This window comes from Bos indicus, chromosome 22 (assembly GCF_029378745.1).
Source record: "Bos indicus isolate NIAB-ARS_2022 breed Sahiwal x Tharparkar chromosome 22, NIAB-ARS_B.indTharparkar_mat_pri_1.0, whole genome shotgun sequence".
In the NCBI taxonomy this organism is placed as follows: Eukaryota; Metazoa; Chordata; class Mammalia; order Artiodactyla; family Bovidae; genus Bos; species Bos indicus.
This window is the reverse complement of record NC_091781.1, coordinates 58,853,123-58,869,740: the sequence shown is the minus strand read 5'-3', so window position 1 is coordinate 58,869,740 and position 16,618 is coordinate 58,853,123. Positions and strand designations below refer to the sequence as shown.

The 16,618-nt window shown below is 47.1% G+C and overlaps 1 protein-coding gene and 1 pseudogene across 5 annotated transcripts in view; one reads left to right on the top strand and one right to left on the bottom strand.

Moving 5' to 3' along the window:
• Window positions 1-16,618, bottom strand: part of ACAD9 (acyl-CoA dehydrogenase family member 9) — a 47,467-nt gene that overhangs the window by 26,345 nt on the left and 4,504 nt on the right. For all 5 annotated transcript variants that reach the window (XR_011563098.1, XM_070777007.1, XM_019984903.2 and 2 more), the window contains exon 2: window positions 16,220-16,313. Coding sequence is in view for 4 of the 5 variants with exons in the window: in XM_070777007.1 (XP_070633108.1) it covers window positions 16,220-16,313 (94 nt within the window). In the remaining variant the exon portion in view is untranslated. The remainder of the gene's footprint in view (window positions 1-16,219; window positions 16,314-16,618) is intronic.
• LOC109575915 (proteasome subunit beta type-7 pseudogene) lies at window positions 5,166-7,040 on the top strand (annotated as a pseudogene).

Genomic DNA, 16,618 nt, shown 5'->3' with positions numbered 1-16,618 from the left:
CAACAAGCTGTGGCAACAGGTACATGGAAAACTGCTGCTGCTGCGAAGTCGAGTCAGTCGTGTCCGACCCTCAGCGACCCCATAGACGGCAGCCCCCCAGGCTCCCCCGTCCCTGGGATTCTCCAGGCAAGAGCACTGGAGTGGGGTGCCATCGCCTTCTCCGACACGGAAAACTGCTGAGCAGTGGAACAGCGCGGCCCACTGACACACAGCAACTCACAGAAGAGTTACGCAGAGAGAAGGAGCCAACCCGCACAAGTTTACACGCACTGCTTGCTGCTGTAGACCCACAATGGTTCCATTAGCACAATGTTTTTGAGATAGCGAAATGTACAAAGGGAGGAAAGACGAGTGGTTTCCAGAAGCTGGGGGAGGAGTGGGCAAGAGGTGGCCACGGCTATCAGAGAACGTGTGAGCGAGTCCCGTGATGGAACTGCTGCGTCATGATCTGTACACAGGACAGGACCACAAAGCACACACACCATCAGTGACGCAAAACGAGTGCAATCTGCATCAAGGCTGACGTCGTTTCCGGCCGTGATGAAGTGCAGCAGTCTGGCACAAGGCATTTCCGTAAAGGTAAGCACCGGGAGAAACGGACGGGGCGAAGGGTAAACGAAGGGACAGTCACCGTAAAGCGATCAGTGTCATCGTGACACCTGTCACACCGCACACATATTACATTTTAGCAGATGACCCTGAGGTGGAATTAAGAAATCCTCACAAAACACCAGCATCCGCTGAAGTTCAACTAAGCTGATTTCAGAGGCAAAACCAAGACACAATGGGGAACATTTTATTTTCATCTTGTTTATAGTTCCCGTATCTCCTTTCACAAGTGTGAATTTCTTCTACATGTGATAGATTATAAAGAGAAATTCCAGAAACAGGAAGCATGTGCAGAGAAAAACGCTAACTTCACACACTGTAGAAACAGTGTGTAAAACAGTCAACTGTATTTCTATACACAAACAGCAAATAACCAGGAGTCAACATTTATAAAAATATCACTTACGATAACATCAAAGAATTTTAAATACTTATGGATATATCTTTACAAACCACCAAAAAACGATAAGTTGAGAAACCATCAGAAGCTTTTTGTAAAATCTGTCCACACTCTATGCACTGATCACGACAACACAAAACGCTGGTCAGCGAATTAAGAAGCAAATAAATGGGGAGAGATTCCACAGCTGGGGATCTGAAAATTCAGTACTGTTACAGAATTCTCCCTGAAACTGATTTACAGGTTTACCGTAACCCCAATCACACACAGGTCTTTTGTTGAAACTGAAAAGCTGATTCTAAAATTTACGAGCCGATGCAAAGGACCCAGAGGAGCCAAACGGCCTCAGGAGAGAACAAGCTGGGGGACGAACACTGAGGGGCTTCAGGCCTCAGACAAAGCTCAGGAAAGACGGCAGCTTAACACATGCATGGAGAGAGGCAAAGCAAGGAGCAGGACAGAGGATCCAAAAACAGACCCACACAGAAAACGCTTAATCGATTTTTCCCACCTTTTCATACTGTGGCAAAATATACATATAATTTACCACCTTAACCAGCTTTTTAAACAAAAGAAATTTATTTTTGGCTGTGTTGGGTCTCAGTTGCAGCGAGTGGGCTTCTCTAGTGGCACTGGGTCTAGAGCACCGGGCTCAGTAGCGGTGGCGCACGGGCTCAGCTGACCCACGGCCAGCGGGGTCCTAGCTCCCCAGCCAGAAACTGAGCCTGCATCCCTGCACTGGAAGGTGGATTCTCAACCACCCGACCATCAGAGACGTCCCGTGTTGCATGTATCAATTGTTCATGTCTTTTCAATGCTGAGTAGTACTTCCTCATATGCATATACCAAAATCTGTTTATCCATTCACCTATTAATTGACATTTGGTAGGTATCCAGACTTTTGCATTCCAATCCCCTATAATGAGATCAAACTGCCAACATTCATCGGATCACAGAAAAAGGAAAGGAATTCCAGAAAAACATCTATTTCTGCTTCATTGACTATGCTAAAGCCTTTGACTATGTGGATTACAACACTGTGGAAAATTCCTGAAGAGATGAGACTACCAGACCACCTTCCCTGTCTCCTGAGAAACCTTATACAGGTCAGGAAGCAGAATTGAGGCTTTCGAATTGCGGTGCTAGAGGAGACTCTTGAGAGTCCCTTGGGCTGCAAGGAGATCCAACCAGTCCATCCTAAGGGAAATCAACTCTGAATACTCATTGGAAGGACTGATGCTGAAGCTCAAATACTTTGGCCACTTGATGCAAATATCCAACTCATTGGAAAAGACGCTGAAGCTAGGGAAGACTGAGGGCAAGAGGAGAACAGGGTGACAGAGAATGAGACAGTCGGACGGCATCACCAACTCAACGGACATGAATTTGAGCAAACTCTAGGACATGGTGAAGGACAAGGAAGCCTGGCGTGCTGTAGTCCAAGGGGTCACAGAGTCGGCCACGACTTAGCAACTAAACGACAAGAAGAAGCAACAGCTATTAACAGAATCGGACACGGAACAATGGACCAATTCAAAATTTGGGAAGGAGTACAAGTCTGTATATTGTCACCCTGCTTATTTAACTTTTATGCGGAGTACATCATACGAAATGCCAGGCTGAATGAATCACAAGCTGGAATCAAGATTGCTGGGAGAGATACCAACAACCTCAGATATGCAGAGGATACCATTCAAATGGCAGAAAATGAAGAACCAAAGAGCCGCTTAACGAGGGTGAAAGAGGAGCGTGAAAAAGCTGGCTTAAAATTCAACATTCAAAAAACTAACTAAGATCATGGCATCTGGTCCCATTATTTCATGGCAAACATTAATAAAAGGAGAAAAAGTGGAAACAGTGACAGATTTTATTTTCTTGGGCTCCAAAATCACTGTGGATGGTGACCACAGCCACAAAATTAAAAGATGTTCTCTCTTGGAAAGAAAGCTATGACAAACCTAGGAAGCGTATTAAAAAGCAGAGACATTACTTTGTCAACAAAGGTCCATATGGTCAAAGCTATAGTTTTTCCAGTAGTCATGTACAGAGGTGAGAACTGGGCCATAAAGAAAGCTGAGTGCCAAAGAACTGATACTTACAAATTGTGGTGCTGGAGAAGACTCTTGAGAGTCCCTTGGACTGTAAGGAGATCAAACCAGTCAATCCTAAAGGACATGAACCCTGAATATTCACTGGAAGGATTGATGCTCAAACTGAGGCTCCAGTACTTTGATGCCAAGAGACAACTCCCTGGAAAAGACCTTGATGTTGGCAAAGATTGAGGGCAGGAGAAGAAGGGGGTGACAGAGGATGAGATGGTTGGATGGCATCATCAACTCAATGGACATGAGTTTAAGCACACTTTGGGAGATGGTGGAGGACAGAGGAGCCTGATGCTTCAGTCCATGGGGTCACAAAGAGTCAGACATGACCCAGCAGCTGAACAAGGTTTCCAGAGCTTAGCTGTCAAAAAAGGGTGCTGTGAACATTTTTCTGTAAGTCTAGCACAGACATGAGTTTACATTTCTCCTGGGGAAATATCTAGGAGGGCAGTGCCTGAATCATGGCAGGTTCATGCCAAACACTAAGGAAGTGCCAGGCTGTTTTCCAAAGTGGTTGCCACCTCACAGCCCGCTGGTGCCCCAGTCGCCCCGCGTTTTTGCCAGCACTGGGTACAGGTGGCCTTTCCGAGTCCAGGCACAACAGTGAGAGTGCTGCCACGTCTCACTGTGGCTACGCCCCACTTTCCTCGACGGCTAAGGACACGCTGGGCACTTTCTCGTGTGCTTATCTTGCCAACTGTACATCTTTTGTTGGTGAAGTTTCTTTCAACTGTTTGATGCTTTTCTGGGGAACTGGGTTTTCTTACTGAGTTTTAGGAACTAGAATTAAGTACTAGATTTATGTACTAGAGTTAAGACCTTTAACTGGCATATGTTTTACAAAATTCTGCTTCTAGTCTGTGGTTTGACTTCTCATTTTCTTAACAGTGTCTCAAAGAACACGGCTGGGGTGGGTTAGGGCTGGGTACTGAGGCTTGGGAGGTCAGGCCTGGGGGCAGCACTGTGGTTGCTGTGGGAAGCCAGCCTGAGATGCTAGGGTGTGCTTGCCACAACCGAGGGGCTCTGGGAGGAAGCCTGGGCCAGCCAGAGAGGCGAGGCACCGGTGGGGGGTGGGCTGTCACGGCTGTCTACATTCTCCGGTGGTAGGGTGCCACCCACCTGGACTCCAGGGGCAGGCGCAGGCTGCCATTGTAGATTCCAGGGCTGCCCCCGCCGAGGGTCCTGGGAGCGGGTGCAGGTCACCACCCCACCATCTGCGAGCCTGCATGGCCTGCCACTGCCCAGGGTCCTGGGCCAACACCCCCAGGCAAGTGCGTGGCCCGCTGCTGCACCCAAGGGCCCCCCAGCCCAGTGCCAACCCCTGCGCCCGCTGCCCAGGAGCGCACAGTGAGGGCGCGCAACCCGCCGCCACAGCGGGGCAGGGCTCCACGGCCGGGAGCCGTGTTCCTGGGAACCTGCACACCCCGTCCAAGAGGTAGCAGCCAGCACATGCCAAGCAAAAGGCGGCCAGCATCCACACCAAAAACAGCCCTCACACCCAAAGACATTAAACCCACATGCTACCCAGGGACACTCCCTCCAGGACTACAGCAGGTTAACGGTTCCTCCTGGACTCACAGACCAGGAGAAATATGAGCAAAACGAAGAAGGAAAGGAGCCACTCTTAGGTAGAAGACCAAGAAAATCCCCCTGCAGGAACAAGAGAACAGACCTCTTCAGTCTAACAGACACTGATTTCAGAGAAGGAGATAAGGAGGCTACTGACGGAATTACAAAAGACTCCACAGATAAGCAGATTAGTGTAGAAAGGAGCTAGGATCTATAAGGAGGAGCCAAGAAAAATTAGAAAATGCATTTACTGAGACAGAAACTGAGGTCAGGGCAATAAGCAGCAGAATGAATAACGCATCATAAACAGTAAGTGACCCGGAAGACAGACTAGCGGAAGCTACCCAATCAAAACAGCAGACAGAAAGTCAAATGTGGAAAGAAGCAACGCAAGAGACCTCCTGTGTAATAAACAGCGGGCCACCTATGCGTGACAGGGACTCCAAGAGGAGAGGGGGGGGTACTGAAATGTATCTGAAGAAATTATGGCTGAAAATTTCCGAAAGCTGAAGAAGGAAACAGGTATCCAGGCAGAGGAAGAGAAACCCAAACAAACCTGCACCAAGACGTAACAAAACTGACCAGGTGAAAGATACGGGAGGGTCCTAAAGGTAGAAAGAGAAAAATAGGTCTTTACAAGGGAACCCCCGTGGGGCTAGCAGCTGATTTCCCCACAGAAGCGCTGCAGGCAGGAAGGGAGTGGCAAGACAGACGCAAAGCCTCGTAAGAGGAAAACCTGCAGCCTAGAATCATCTATCCAGCAGGATTATCATCTGGAGTAGGAGAAATAAAGACTTTCTTAGACAAGCAGATACCAGATGAATACAGCAATACTAAACCATCCTACAAGAGGTATTAAAAGGCCTTCTCTAGATAGAAAAGCAGCAGGAAGAAACAGGAAGGCGGAGATCACAGAAGGAAAAGAAGCCATTTAAGTCAGCCAGTATACGGATAAAAAACACCTCTTTGTGAAAGCAACGATAAACACAAGGCACAGCAAAAGGAGAAACACGGAGATGTAAAAACGGACATCCAAATCTTAAAATGTGAGGAAGGAAAGTAAGAAAATGCACTTTTTTAAAGAACGTGTTTGAATCTACATGGCTATTGGTCTAAAGCAAGCAGAGGAAGGAAAGGGCTAACAGTAGACAAATGGCAACCACAGAGCAAAACACGCTAGAGTCACAAAGACAAAAGGAGGGACACAAGCTAAGATAAAAGGGAATCACCGCACCAGGAGGAGAGAGAGACAAAGAATCAACTGCGAAATAAGGTCTGAAGGGCAATAAATACATATGTATCAATAATTACCTTACTGGACTGGCTGCTTCATTCTCAACACACAGAGTGGCAAACTGCATAGAAGCAAAAGCCTGCAATATGCTGCCAACAAGAGACCCACCACAGGGCAAAGGACACACCCAGACTGAAAGGCAGAGGCTGGAGGGCATGAGCCGTCGGTCGGGGGTTCTCTTTCGCTAAGTGTCACAGAAAGGCCATCTCAGAAGTCAAGTTTGCAAAGATGAAGGACAAACTTCCAACAGCCCGGGAAACCGGGACAACCACTGCGGGGGCGGTCTATGAGGATGGCGTGGTTTTCGCAAGAGATACGAGGGCGAGTAAAGGGATGATTGCTGTTGACAAGAACTGTCAAAAATACACTTCATATCTCCTAACAGCTACTGCCGTGGTCCTGGGACCGCTGTGGGCACAGACAAGACGACCTAGCTCATTTCCTCCAACCTGGAGCTCCACTCCCTTCGCCCGGGCTGCCTTCCCAGAGCTGTGGCGGCCGGTCAGAGGTGGCCGCAGACAGATGCTTTCCGGGCAGCAAGGTTACACTGGGGCAGCCCTGGCTCTGGGGACGAGAGGTACTGGACCTCACCTCTGCAGCCTCTGTTCTCATGGTCAGCTGGCGAGCTGCCTTATGTCACCTTGGGTTCCGGCTCCTTGACAGCCATGGCCATGTTTGAAGATGAATTCAGGACAGATATGGAGGAGGAGCAAGCCGAGAGGCTGGTGAGTGAAGCCACAGCAGCTGACGCCCTCATGACTTGGGGTCTGGAAGTGACACTGGTCTCGCTGTCACCAGCAAGAGCGAGCTGGATCCTCTGCACCGCACTCAGTGCCCCAAAGGAAGGGAGGGGCTGGGCCAGCACAGGGGCGAGGGGGGCCGCTGCAGTCCTCAGTCAGCGAGCCGCTGGCCTGGACACGGAGGCGCTGCGACAGACAGCCTGGCAGCGGGCACTTCCTGGACGGCGCTGGCGGCGGCGGCCACGGCTCCAGGAGGCTGGGGCGACGGAGGCTTCCCCTGGAAGACGCTTGGCCAGCGTCTGCTGAGGAAACCCAACAAAAAATGACAACCCAAAGCAAGAAGATGAGGGATGGAAAGGTATTTCACGTGAATGGAAATGACCAAAACAGGAGCTGCAGTGCTCAGACAAAATGGGCTGTGAAACACAGGGTAAAGGCAGTTGAAGCGCCGCACACAGTGATAAGAGACCAGCACATCCATCAACACGCGCGCCTCCCCACAGAGCAGGCTCCCCAGGGGCACCGGTGCTGAAGAAGCCGCCTGCACACGCAGGACACGGGTTCAGGCCTAGATCAGGATGGTCCCCTGGAGGAGGAAATGGCAACCCACCCCGCTACTTTTGCCTAGAGAATCCCAAGGACATAGGAGCCTGGAAAGCTACAGTCTACGGGGTCGCAAAGTCGGAGACCACTGAAGTAACTTAGCACACACGCTTTGGAACACCCAAGTATCTAAAACAAACACTAACAGACAGAAAGGGAGACATCGACAGGACTATAATAACAGCGGGAAATTTTAACACCTCACTCACACCAAGGGACAGGTCTTCCAGACAGAGAATCAATAAGGCAGCAGAGGGCCTAAACACAACAGGGGAGTCAGACTTAAAAACACCACATCCAAAAAACAGAATTCAAGAACACACGGAACACTCTAGAACTGGCCACATCCTAGGGCACAAAACAAATGCGAAGGACAATTACATGCCCACAAACTCGACAACCTCAGTTCAAAAGCACACAGACTATTTCAAGCATCTTTTCTGACCCCAATGACATGAAACTAGAAATCAACCACAGGAAAAGAAATGAAGAAAAACAATTACATGGAGACCAAATAACACGCTACTGGAAACCAAATGGGTCAAAGAGGAAATCATAAAGGAAATTACAAAACAGCTGAGACAAACGACAAGGGAAACAAAACCACACAAAATCTATGGGACACAGCAAAAACACTGCTTAGAGCAAAGTTCACAGCAATACAGGCCTTCCTCTCAAAACAAGAAAAGCCTCAGGTAAACAACCGAACCAAAAACAATCTAACCTAAAAGAATTAGAAAAAGAAGAACCAAAAAAACCTAAAGTCAGCAGAAGATAGAAAATAATAAAGACCAGGGAGGAAATAAAGCAGAATCTAAAGAAACAACAGGGGAAAAGTCAATAAAACCAAGACCCGGCTCTCTGAAAGGGCACACAGAACAGGGAAACCTCTGGTCAGGCTCGTCAAGAAGAGGAGAGAGAAAATCCAAACACACACAATAAGAAATGAAGAATGAGAAATTTCAACTGGCGCTGCAGAAATAAGAGGGGAACAACTAAGCGAATGCTACGGACCATTACACGCCCACGAAGCTCACAACCTAGAATGGACAGCTTTCTAGAAACATCAAAACTAAATCAAAAAACAGATAGTACGAACAGAGCAATGACCAGAACTGAAACAAAATCTATAAAAACAAACAAAGGTCCAGGACCAGATGGCTTCACAGGTAAATTCTGCTGCCAAACATGCAAAGAAGAACTTGTACCAATTCTTCTCTCTCTTCTAAAGACTGAAGAGGGACCATTCCAAAGACATTCTACGAAGCCACATCACCCAGATAACAAATCACCACCAAGAAAAGAAAATTACAGGCCAGTATCTTTGACGAATATAGATGCAAAAACCCACCTAAAGAGACAAAACATCTATACTCAGAAAACTTTGAGACACTCAGGAAAGAAATCAAGGATGACACAGCAGATGGAGAGACACACCATGCTGTGGGGCTGGAAGAATCAATATTACAAAAATGAGTGCACTACCCAAAGCAACCTGCAAATTCGGTGTAAAGTCTATCAAACTACCAATGGCTTTTTTCACGGAATTAGAGCAATAAATTTTGCAATTTGTAAGGAAACGCAAAAGACCCCGAATGGCTAAAGGACTCTTAAGAAAGAAAAATGGAGGTGGAGGAACCAGTCTTCTAGACCTCAGTTTATACTACAAAGTTACAGTAATCAAGACAATATGGTACTGGCACAAAAACAAAAATATGTATTAATGTAGGACAGAAAGTCCAGAGAAAAGCTCACACACTTACGGTCACCTGATTTATGACAAAGGAGGCAAGAATATATACCATGGAGAAAAGACGGCCTCTTCAATAAGTGGTGCTAGGAAAACTGGACAGCTACGTGTGAAAGAATGAAACCAGGACACTTCCTAACACCACACACAAAGATAAACCCAAATGGACTAAAAACCTAAATGTAAGACTGGATACTATAAAACTCTTTTAGGAAAATACAGGAAAAACACTCTTAGATACTAATCACAGCAAGATTTTTTCTGACCTACTCCTTAGAGTGATAAAAACAAAAATAAAGAAATGGGATCTAGTTAAACTTGAAAGTGTCTGCAGAGCAAAGGAAACCATAAAGAAAACGAAAAGACAATCCTTAGAATGGAAGAAAATATTTGCAAATAAAGCAACTGACGGATCAATCTCCAAAATATAGAAGCTATTCACACAGCTCAGTATCAAAAAATCAAACGCCCAATGAAACAATGAGCGGAAACCTAAGTAGACATTTCTCTAAAGAAGATGTACAGAGAGCCAAGAAACACATGAAAAGATGCTCAACATCAGTAATTATTAGAGAGATGCACATCTACAGAAATCTGGAGGATGCAAGACCACAACGAGGTGTCCCTTCACGGCAGTCAGAACGGCCACCACCAAAAACTCTACAAAAAAATAAAAGCTGGAGAGGACGTGGAGAAAAAGGAAGCCACGTACAGTGTTGGTAGGAATGCAGATAGATAGAGCCACTCTGAACAGCATGATGGGCCCTTAGAAACTAAACAATAATACCATATGATCCAGCAATCCCACTCGTGGGCATAAACCCTGAGAAAATCTTAATTCAAAAAGACACACGTGCCCCAGCGTTCACTACAGCACTATTTACAACAGCCAGGACATGGAAGCAACCTGGATGTCCATCAGCGGATCAATGGAGAAAGAAGGCGTGGCACATGTACACAGCGGAATATTACTCAGCCACAGAAAGCAGTGAAACGGGGTCATGTGTGGTGACGTGGAGGGATCTAGAGGCTGTGATACAGCGTGAAGTTAATCAGAAAGAGGAAAACAAACATCGGGATTAATGCATAGATTAATATGCAGAATCTAGAAAAACGGTACAGATCAGATCAGATCAGTCGCTCAGTTGTGTCCGACTCTTTGCAACCCCATGAATCGCAGCCCGCCAGGCCTCCCTGTCCATCACCAACTCCTGGAGTTCACTCAGACTCACGTCCATCGAGTCAGTGATGCCATCCAGCCATCTCATCCTCTGTTGTCCCCTTCTCCTCTTGCCCCCCAATCCCTCCCAGCATTAGAGTCTTCTCGAATGAGTCAACTCTTCGCATGAGGTGGCCAAAGTACTGGAGTTTCAGCTTTAGCATCATTCCTTCCAAAGAAATCCCAGGGCTGATCTCTTTCAGAATGGACTGGTTGGATCTCCTTGCAGTCCAAGGGACTCTCAAGAGTCTTCTCCAACACCACAGTTCAAAAGCATCAATTCTTCAGTGCTCAGCCTTCTTCACAGTCCAACTCTCACATCCATACATGACCACAGGAAAAACCATAGCCTTGACTAGATGGACCTTTGTTGGCAGAGTAACGTCTCTGCTTTTGAATATGCTATCTAGGTTGGTCATAACTTTCCTTCCAAGGAGTAAGGGTCTTTTAATTTCATGGCTGCAGTCACCACCTGCAGTGATTTTGGATCCCAGAAAAATAAAGTCTGACACTGTTTCCACTGTTTCCCCATCTATTTCCCATGAAGTGATGGGACCGGATGCCATGATCTTCATTTTCTGAATGTTGAGCTTTAAGCCAACTTTTTCACTCTCCACTTTCACTTTCATCAAGAGGCTTTTGAGTTCCTCTTCACTTTCTGCCATAAGGGTGGTGTCATCTGCATATCTGAGGTTATTGATATTTCTCCCGGCAATCTTGATTCCAGCTTGTGCTTCTTCCAGTCCCACGTTTCTCATGATGTACTCTGCATGTAAGTTAAATAAACAGGGTGACAATACACAGCCTTGACGTACTCCTTTTCCTATTTGGAACCAGTCTGTTGTTCCATGTCCAGTTCTAACTGTTGCTTCCTGACCTGCATACAAATTTCTCAAGAGGCAGATCAGGTGGTCTGGTATTCCCATCTCTTTCAGGATTTTCCATAGTTTATTGTGATCCACACAGTCAAAGGCTTTGGCATAGTCAATAAAGCAGAAATAGATGTTTTTCTGGAACTCTCTTGCTTTTCCCATGATCCAGCGGATGTTGGCAATTTGATCTCTGGTTTCTCTGCCTTTTCTAAAACCAGCTTGAACATCAGAAAGTTCACAGTTCGCATACTGCTGAAGCCTGGCTTGGAGAATTTTGAGCATTACTTTACTAGTGTGTGAGATGAGTGCAATTGTGCGGTAGTTTGAGCATTCTTTGGCATTGCCTTTCTTTGGGATTGGAAAGAAAAACGGACCTTTTCCAGTCTTGTGGCCACTGCTGAGTTTTCCAAATTTGCTGGCATATTGAGTGCAGCACTTTCACAGCATCATCTTTCAGGATCTGGAATAGCTCAACTGGAATTCTATCACCTCCACTAGCTTTGTTCATAGTGATGTTTTCTAAGGCCCACTTGACTTCACATTCCAGGATGTCTGGCTCTAGGTGAGTAATCACACCATCGTGATTATCTGTGTCGTGAAGAGCTTTTTTGTACAGTTCTTCTGTGTATTCTTGCCATCTCTTCTTAATATCTTCTGCTTCTGTTAGGTCCATACCATTTCTATCCTTTATCAAGCTCATCTTTGCATGAAATGTTCCTTTGGTATGTCTGATTTTCTTGAAGAGATCTCTAGTCATTCCTATTCTACTGTTTTCCTCTATTTCTTTGCATTGATCACTGAAGAAGGCTTTCTCATCTCTTCTTGCTATTCTTTGGAACTCTGCATTCAGATGTGTATATCTTTCCTTTTCTCCTTTGCTTTTCGCTTCTCTTCTTTTCACAGCTATTTGTAAGGCCTCCCCAGACAGCCATTTTGCTTTTTTGCATTTCTTCTCCATGGGGATGGTCTTGATCCCTGTCTCCTGTACAATGTCACGAACCTCATTCCATAGTTCATCAGGCACTCTATCAGATCTAGGCCCTTAAATCTATTTCTCACTTCCACTGTATAACCATAAGGGATTTGATTTAGGTCATACCTGAATGGTCTAGTGGTTTTCCCTACTTTCTTCAATTTAAGTCTGAATTTGGCAATAAGGAGTTCATGGTCTGAGCCACAGTCAGCTCCTGGTCTTGTTTTTGTTGACTGTATAGAGCTTCTCCATCTTTGGCTGCAAAGAATATAATCAATCTGATTTTGGTGTTGACCATCTGGTGATGTCCATGTATAGAGTCTTCTCTTGTGTTGTTGGAAGAGGGTGTTTGTTATGACCAGTGCATTTTCTTGGCAAAACTCTATTAGTCTTTGCCTTGCTTCATTCCATATTCCAAGGCCAAATTTGCCTGTTACTCCAGGTGTTTCTTGACTTCCTACTTTGGCATTCCAGTCCCCTATAATGAAAAGGACATCTTTTTTGGGTGTTAGTTCTAAAAGGTCTTGTAGGTCTTCATAGAACCATTCAACTTCAGCTTCTTCAGCGTTACTGGTTGGGGCATAGACTTGGATTACTGTGATATTGAATGGTTTGCCTTGGAAACGAACAGAGATCATTCTGTCATTTTTGAGACTGCATCCAAGTACTGCAGAGATGAAGACGTGGAGAATGGGCACATGGACAAAGAGGGGACAGGACAGTGAGACAAACCAGGAGGTTAGGATTGACACGCACACCGCATGGAAAACAGCTGGTGGGAGCTGCTGACCAGCGCAGGAGGCTCAGCCGGCCGATGCTCTGATGACCCGGAGGGGTGGGGCGGGGCGGGGCGGGGTCCAAGAGGGAGGGGTGTGTGCACACCTGTGGCTGTCCATCGCGTTGTGTAGCAGAGACTGACGCAGCACTGTAAAGCCATTATACTCCTGTTTAAAAAGAAATGCGGGAAACCCAAACAACTTATTCTTTTATCTTAAAAACATTATGAAAACTTAGACTGTAGTAACAGAATATGTATCCTGGGTATTAGAAAGCATTTAAAACAGAAGAGATAAAATATGGAGGGTTGTAAACTTGGCAAGTGATACACTTCTTAGGGCTTCCCTGACAGCTCAGTTGGTTAAGAATCTGCCCGCAATGCGGGCGATCTGGGTTCGATCCCTGGGTCGGGAAGATCCCCTGGAGAAGGGAAAGGCTGCCCACTCCAGTATCCGGGCCTGGAGAATCCTGTGGACTGTATAGTCCATGGGGTTGCACAGAGTCAGACGCGGCTGAGCAACTTTCAGGCTGTATCATTCTGTTTTAAACCACCACCATAGTTTCCTCTGTTGCTACATTTCTTTTGGGCTTCTCTCATAGCTCAGTCGGTAAATGCAATGCAGAAGACCCAGGTTTGATCCCTGGGTTAGGAAGATCCCCTGGAGAAGGAAATGGCAACCCACTCCAGTATTCTTGCCTGGAGAATCCCACGGACAGAAGGGCCTGGCGGGCTGCAGTCCATGGTGCTGCAAGAGTCGGACACGACTGGGCGACTAAACCACCACCACATTTCTCATGCATAGTTTGGAAATGATCTTGTTTTACCCCAATAAACAGTGACTCTATTACTACTGCCAAAAAAGAAAAGTGGGCAGAAGGCCTGAATAGACATTTCTTCAGGGAAGACATCCGACGGCCAAGAGGCAGATCAGAAGATGCTCAACATCACTAATTACTGCTGCTGAGTCACTTCAGTCGTGTCCGACTCTGTGCGACCCCATAGATGGCAGCCCCCCAGGCTCCCCCGTCCCTGGGATTCTCCAGGCAAGAACACTGGAGTGGGTTGCCCTTTCCTTCTCCAATGCATGAAAGTGAAAAGTGAAAGTGAAGTCGCTCAGCTGTGTCCGACTCTTATCGACCCCATGGACTGCAGCCCACCAGGCTTCTCCGTCCATGGGGTTTTCCAGGCAAGAGTACTGGAGTGGGGTGCCATTGCCTTCTCACTAATTACTAGAGAAATGCAAATCAAAAGTACAACGAGGTACCACCTCAGTGGTCAGAATGTGTATGCGTGCTTGTGCTCAATCATGTCTGAGTCTTTGCAACTCTTTGGACTGCAGCTCACCAGGCTCCTCTGTCCGTGGGGTTTTCCAAGCAAGAACACTGGACCGGGTTGCCATTTCCTTCTCCAGGGGATCTTTCCTACCCAGGGATTGAACCTGTGTCTCTTGCGTTGAAGGCAGACTCTTTACCCACTGAGCCATCAGGGAAGCCCACCGGGCAGAATGGCCTCATTGAATAGTCTACTAATAATAAATCCTGGAGAAGGTGTGCAGAAAAGGGAACTCTCCTACACTGCTGGTGGGAATGTAAATTGGTGCAGCTGCTAGGGGAAATGGTATGGAGGTTCCTCAGAAAACTAAAGATAGAATTCCCATAGGACCTAGCAATCCCACACTTGGGGATATACCTCAACAAAACTATAATTCAAAAAGATACACGCACCACTATCTCCATAGCAGCACTGTTCACAACCGCTGAGACGGGGGAACAACCTAAATGTCCATCCACAGATGAGTGGATAAAGAAGGTGTGGCCCCCGCACACACTATGGAATACTACTCAGCCACAAAAAGTGAAACGATGCCATTTACAACATGAATGCAACTAGGTTATCATACTAAGTCAGCCAGAGAGTGGAAGACAAACACCATGCTATCACTTACACGTGGAATCGGAACAGGACACACAGGAACCTACCTACGAAAGGGAAACAGAATCGGACACAGAGACAGAGGCATGGCTTCGAGGGGGAGCGGGGGAGGCAGGGAGGGGAGGCTGGGTTAGTGGACGAAAGCTGGAAATGCAGGACGGATAAACCACAAGGTCCTCACGCATAACACAGGGAGACGGTCAATATCCCGTGGTAAATCATAATGGAAAAAATATTTAAAAAGAATGTATGTGTACAGCTGAGTCACTTCGCTGTATAGCAGAGACCGGCACAATACTGAAATCAAGTATATTTCAATTAAAAAACAGAGAGAGAGAGACCTCACTGACAGAGCAGGCCGACTCACAGACACAGGAAACAATCCTATGGTTACCAGAGCAGGGAGGAGAGAGAAATGAGGAGGTTGAGACTAACATATACACACTATATACGAAATAACCAACGACCTGCCACACAGCCTGGGGACTATACTCAGTATTTTGTAACGAGTTATGAGGGAAAAGGATCTTTAAAAGTATATTATGTTGCTGTCAATCTGTCCTCACTCAAGCACTTGGGGGCTCCCGTAGGCAGAGGACGCTGCCCCCGCCGAGGGCCGAGAGCCCTGCGGTCCACACGGGTGCCTCCAATCTGAGGTCTGGCCCCCCGATCCTCCCTGCTGCCTAACAAGCTAAGTCACAGGAATCGCGAGGAAGCCTTCAGAAACACCGACAGCAATCTGACACTGCCACAGCCCAGCGTGTGACTGACGGGCTGGGATGTCACACGTTTTGCTTTGCTTTTTATTTCATTTTTCTAATTGCTCATTTTTATTGTATTTTACAGTCAGTCTGCAACAGTGTGGAAATGCTAAAGTGGTCCTTCACCACAGACACATTCAGAAGCAATGAACTAGACAGCTTATGATTAAAGAGCAGTTGGGACGATCTTTTAAGCAAAACACGCCAAGAGCAGCGTTTTTCTGAGTAACGCACACTGCTTCTACTGCTGCTGCTGAGCCGCTTCAGTCGTGTCCGACTCTGTGCGACCTACTAAGTATCAAAGCATTCCCAGGGCTTCCCTGGTGTTCTGGTGGGTAAGAATCTGCCCTGCGATGCAGGGGACACCAGTTCGATCTGGCCTGGGACTAGCACAGCTACTGAGCCTTGCTCCACAATGCAGAGAAGCCGCGGCAGTGAGAAGCCTGCAGGCTGCAATCAGGGAGGAGTCCCGGGCTCCGCAACTGCAGGAAGGCCTGCATGAGGCAACAAAGAGCCAGGCAGCCAGAAGGACACAAACAAACATTTGTTAAAAACACAGACACCGAAGCACCACCCTGAAAATGGAGAGCTGTACAGATACAAAGAACCCTACGTACCTTCTTCGGTGAAGAATTTTTCTACAGGTCCCAGAAACTGATTAATCTCATTAAGTTCATCTCGGCTAACCTCTGGAAACGGGAAAGCTTCTTTCTGAAAACGAGGAACACACAGTAAAAATGTAACTGTGGGTGACCTTCCACAGCGGTCATGTCAGTCAGCAGGGAAGGGAAAGGACACGCCAGCGTCCCCATTGGCGGGCCGAGCTTTCCGTGCCGAGGGGACCGGACAGCAAACTTCAGCAGGAGCTCAGGACACAAGACCTGTGTCAGACTCCACCACCTCGGCCCAGCCTCCTCCCTGACCCAGATTACCCCCGATTCTGATCAGCTTTCCTTACTAAGAAGTGACGAGGACTGTCCTATGGAACAGGGAACCTGGGCTAACGTTCCAGCCCC